The sequence below is a fragment of the Protomyctophum parallelum genome (assembly GCF_964188405.1).
Source record: "Protomyctophum parallelum genome assembly, chromosome: 5".
In the NCBI taxonomy this organism is placed as follows: Eukaryota; Metazoa; Chordata; class Actinopteri; order Myctophiformes; family Myctophidae; genus Protomyctophum; species Protomyctophum parallelum.
In genome coordinates this window covers 10,194,571-10,200,073 of record NC_139702.1, presented here as the reverse complement: position 1 = coordinate 10,200,073, position 5,503 = coordinate 10,194,571, and the positions used below count along the sequence as shown (strand labels likewise).

The 5,503-nt window shown below is 43.1% G+C and overlaps 1 protein-coding gene across 1 annotated transcript; it reads right to left on the bottom strand.

Annotated features, from left to right (window-relative positions):
- Positions 1 to 1,969: 1,969 nt before the first annotated feature.
- LOC310859233 (DNA excision repair protein ERCC-1-like) lies at positions 1,970 to 2,665 on the bottom strand (the record flags this gene model as incomplete). Its single annotated transcript, XM_083765635.1, has 1 exon — positions 1,970 to 2,665. The coding sequence occupies one exon, from the start codon at positions 2,663 to 2,665 to the stop codon at positions 1,970 to 1,972; it is 696 nt and encodes a 231-aa protein (XP_083621761.1).
- Positions 2,666 to 5,503: the final 2,838 nt, after the last annotated feature.

The window sequence follows — 5,503 nt, the reverse complement described above, 5'->3', positions numbered from 1 at the left end:
CGTGGAACCTCATTTTTAAATGAATGTTAAATATAAAATGTAACATTAATGTAAAAAAGCACACCCGTGTGAAGTGTGGGGCGTTCTTATCATGATACATCATCTCATTACGGGCAATCACAATTGTGTCCTCACTTTTCCTTGTTCACTCTTCTGTCCTCACTTTTTATCCTCAGATCTCAATACATACTTTGCACAGCCAATCAAATCATCGCTATGGGGTGCGCAGCCAATCAAATCATCGCTATGGGCTACACACAAACAGACAAAGCTGCGCATAGGAGGGGCTAGCACCTCTCAAAAAATGGGCTGTGCCTATGACAGTAGGACGCACGCACACAAACAAAATGGGTACAGTTATCAAGCTTTTTTTCCTCATGTCAATGACCCTCCATTTACCCGACTTACACTCTTAATATTTACTGGTGTAGGATTTATACCAGCGACCACACCTTCCTTTAATGCAGCCAGCCCTCATAACAGACACAACAATACATCAGTATTATGGCCATGCTGTTGCGTATTTCATGCCTGCGTAATGAATTCAAGCAATCATACAGTATCCGATACAGTGAGAACAGACATACTGGTTATGTGTTCACAGGGCATCGATTCACATTTGTCTCCATTTTTTTATATCATGTCAAATGAAGCCCACGGTGACTTCTTACTGCATTAGCCCATTCTACAAATCAGTAGTTAGACCTCCAAAATGATGTGTATTTGGCTGCGGACGCCCCATCTGAATGTTTTGTGCCAGGGACCCCCAGAAGAGAAGATTAGAAGATGTATGGTATGAAAGAAATTAATAAATCCTAGTTTTCTAGTTGCTATAAAAGCTAAAATGACCAATGCTTTCCTGGTTTTAGTGGGTTAGAGGAGCTCAACAGAAATAAAATTAAGTATTATATGCGGGCGTGCAATTTGCATTTATATCCACGATTACAGTCAGTGATGGAGTCATTGTCAGGCAGAGAAGAAAGCAGTGTCATCATTCCGGGGCCCCCATTCATTACCTCTAATAAACTCTTTGGCTTTCAAAAGTAATTCCTCCCAAACGGAGCATGCATGAAATAACAATTGGTACGCGGTACGCCCCCACTGCCAACAGCTGCAACTTTTTCATCTCGTTGCTGTCGTGGCAGTAACCTCTTATCTCCATAATTCTTTAAACCTTTTTTTTCGTAAATAAACGCCCTACTTGATCATAGTGTCACAAATGCATCAAAAGTAGCAGATCCATACGTTCAGATTTGAGCCATGTAGATCCGCTACTTTTGCTGCTACTACTTGAATTTGACTCCTGAACAGTAACAGTTTTGGACATGTGAGGTTTCCACGCAACAGACCATTTTGGCTTTTCCTTTCTCACCAATAAAGGAAGATCATATTCCTTAATGAGGTATTTTTAATATGAAAATGGCTGTGTGTGTTCCGTGCACAAACAAGAAGGATCACTGCATCCGATGAGGATGGATGACAAAGTTGAGAGAGTCTTTCCCTCTGAGTAGATCTGTGAGGAGGAGGATGATGATGTCCTGGACCTTCTATTGCTAGGACTGTGGAGTCAAAGTAAAAAGAAAACCTTAAACAAACAGGCAAACAAAACAAATACAAGATCATGCATCATGTTATGGATGGTCTGGGGATCATGTGTCAACCCAGTTGGGGCACCATCTCTGCCGTGTATATGGCCAGAATGAGATGATCTACTGTTTAAAGTGTCCCTCACTTCACACAGGTGTGATTTTAATAGTATATCCATTGCACCAAACAGTTTTAATTGTTATAAAATATGAAATTGAGTCTATAGCACAGACCTTGGAAATATAGTCAATGTGTTGTGTGTAATATTTGGAGAACAGTTCAAGGGTCCTTGAGAGTTGAACGGGTTCCAGCGGGTATTTGAAAATAACTGATCAACAAGCGACTGTGACGAGTTGTGAGCATGTACATCTGGTACATTTGTTCAGCTGTCTTTCTTCTTAGACTTGAGGAAGGGCTGGTGGAGCACATCATACAGACATCTGGCCTTTCGCGGTCCTAAGCCTGGACAGAGGCCCAGGTCTTCTTTAGAAGCGACGATGATCCCCTCGACAGTGGAGAAGGTAGACAAGAGTGTAATGGCGTCGGTCTTGTTGATGGACTTCACGGTCGTCAGGAAGTCGGTCACCGTGGACAGATAGTCTTTCTCCACGCGCTCCTTCAGAAGATCGGCGGGCTTCTTCTCGTAGGACTTGTACGTCTCCAAGTAGCGTCCCGCCTCCTCCGGGCTCCAGGCTAAGATGAGAGTGCAGTCGGCCATGATTCCGATGCGAGTGAGCTCCTTCAGCGCGTGGTGGGGGTCCTTCACGTCCACCTGGACCAGCAGCACCCGCAGGGTGAAGCCGCGTCCCAGCTGTTTGAGGCGCTCGTGGATGTAGTCGGGGTTGAGGTTGTGGTACCGGATACTGAGGAAGAGGGCGCATGTCGTCTGTCCCATGACGTAGTCTGGTACGACGTCGCCGAACTCCCACGGGACGCTCCGCACAAACTTCAGAACGGGGTTCCCCCTCTGTCGGGGGCTGACGATGATGCTACTTCCAGAGCCCACTGGCTTGTTCCCGACGCCGATCCCTGGGTCCGGTCTTTGACCGTCTACGAATGACTGGCCACTGTCGGTCATCTGAGTTTCCTGTCTGTGCATAAAGCCTGATGACGGAGAGAGAGTTGAAGATGATTGATGTTCGTGAAGATGACTGTCGAGTGGAAACGTCATATGTCCATAATAGTTACATTCCAGGAAATGGAAAATAGAACCTGTGTCCCAATCAATGAATCCAATTAAGTCACAATCTCTTGTTTTGACTTTTCATTGGTTAAATGTTGTATAAAACGCACAGACTAACCAGTTCACTTTCATCACACATCAGCATTAATTTACAAAAACACAAAGCATGAATGTGGGAATACAAGTTATCGATAAATTAGGTCAAATGTTCGCCAAATATGATGTAAATTTGTGGCAACAAACATTAAATGCCATTGACAATGAAGGGAACATTTACGTCATATGTGGACGAGCAAATCGGCTAACCAATCACATATTCAGCTTTTGTACCCACACGTCTCATATTTGCCATTGACAATGAAAGGAGAAATTAGGTAAAATGTCTGCCAAATATGACGTAAATCTGTGGCAACACAAACATTAAATGGGAAAGTTTACGTGGGAAAATGTACGTAATATGTAGACGGACTTTCTGCTATTTTTGAGCGGCGCCATTTTAAATAGTCACGGTAACAAATGTGGCTGGGGACCCCCTCCAAGGACGCCTGGGGATCCACTTTGAGAACCACTGGTCCACTTCACAACACTGTTGAACATAATACTTTATTTTTACATAATACTGTCTATTTTCAGTGTACGGATACGCTACAAATACACTAAAGTTCACGCGTGTGTGTTGGATACCGGATAACTCGACAGTTTACCAACTTGCCGCAGCAAAAAAATCTTCATTAACAGTTTGACTGTTTTTTACGATTAACCCGCATTTTAATCAACCCCCCTTCACTGCCGAGATTGTTGTATTACCTTTAGAGCATACGCTGAATTATTTGGGCTTTTAATCCGCGAAAATCCATCAAAAAAAGCTCCCGTGGTTTGTTATGATCTGTGTGTAGCATCCACCATCTTGGTGCACCCGGAAGACGCACACAAGATTGGTTTCAATGAGGCGTTGCAACCAATGCATTTCCATTGGCCTCAATTTCCCAGAAGCCCTAGCAGCCCACAGCATGTGACGATTTCCGGTTTCGTCATCACAGCGAAGCCATCCAGTCTCATACTCCGCGACGAAGACGGATTTTCTTTTGATTCATTACATTACGGCGGATTAAACACATAAAACAAAAGGCGGGTATGTCCGATACGGCAGCGACATTAACCTGGAGTAATCCATTCGCGGCACGGAAACTGTTAATGTCTTCATGGTTATGCTCTTCATGTGACCACCACACTCTGACTGTAGGTGTGCTACCCGTTCAAAACATATCAAAATAACGGTAGTGGGTCGCACACACTTCAGTTCAAATAGTTTTTTATTTCATATTTGAACAGGGACAAACGTTTCGGCTATCCAAACGTTTCGGCTAGACACTGATGAAGGCTGGAAAAGTTTGTCCCTGTTCAAATATGAACTGAACTGCAGTCTTGGTGTGTGCGACCCACCTCCGTTATTTAATTTTTTTCATGCTAACATGCTGTCTTCATCAGTGTCGTATGTCAACCCCACAGATGTTATATTTAATTTCCAAAGTGATCAAATTATTTTGTTCAATGAAATGGTCAGCTAGATAATGATACAAAGTTGAGTATGTGAATACCAATGATAGTAGGCCTACTAATTCAGGATATTGTTTACTAATTTATTACATTGTTTCGTTACTTTGGTGTTTAAACTTTAGCATTCCTACTTCATCTAGTGTAAACTCTAAACTAAACTATCCTCTCTCTCAATTCAATGCAATTTAAATGAAGGTGAAGTAAAACTAAAATGCACTAAACCGCGGCGAGTCGTAAAACTGGTGATTTCTCCGGATACCTGTGTTTAGTGTAGCCAAATGTAAGCCACTCAAGACATCTGTGCTGTGAACAAAACAATTCCCCAATTGAACACAAACAGTGGTTGTTAAAGGTATATTCAGTGATTTCACTCAAAAAACCTTAGGTTTCGTTTTTGGCTGTGGGACCCAGCCTTTCGTCCAATCAGGATAGAGAGTCAAAAAAAGGTTTTTTTGACCCCCAGGGGTTAACTGGGGACAGGGATGAACTCCTTATATGGCCAGCACACTCTATAGTAGGGAGGATTATCACAACAAAACAAAAAAATAAGTGATATTTGAATTAAGTGAAATCACTGAATATACCTTTAAGTACACAGGTGCCTCAGTCGATCCAGAAACTGGAAAGACGGATCCGTAAGTTTCCATTTGGTTCCATTTTTACACCGACCGTAAAGGTCAATTTGGATCCCTGGTGGTCCCTGAACCCGATGTTTGAAACCGCATTCTAATAAGATGGTGCCAAATTCAGGACACATGCACAAACTGCAGCGGCACTTGAACAAAGTGGTGTTGTTAGTCATGCATCGTGATGGTTTGAATTGTGTGTGACGTCGACCAGCCCTGAACTCATCCTATATAAACAGTTTTCTTTTTAAAGATTTCAGAAAGAGTCTGGAATATATTTCTATGAGAGACTTGGAGAGTTGAAGCATTGGCTAGAAATGAGTATAAGTGCCCCATCTCATCACAGTCCATAACAGCCTTTCTGAGAATTGCCCACTACTCCTGTAAGGTATGAGGTCTCCCCAGACTCAGGTCAGCTTTGATGAGCGTCCATATGGCTTAACGTCTCAGGTCCACCTTCATGAACACACAAAGAGGGGCGACAATGAGCTGGACTGCCAAATGCAGGGCAATGGCCAGATCCCCCCAAAAGCCTGTCAGACGATCAACA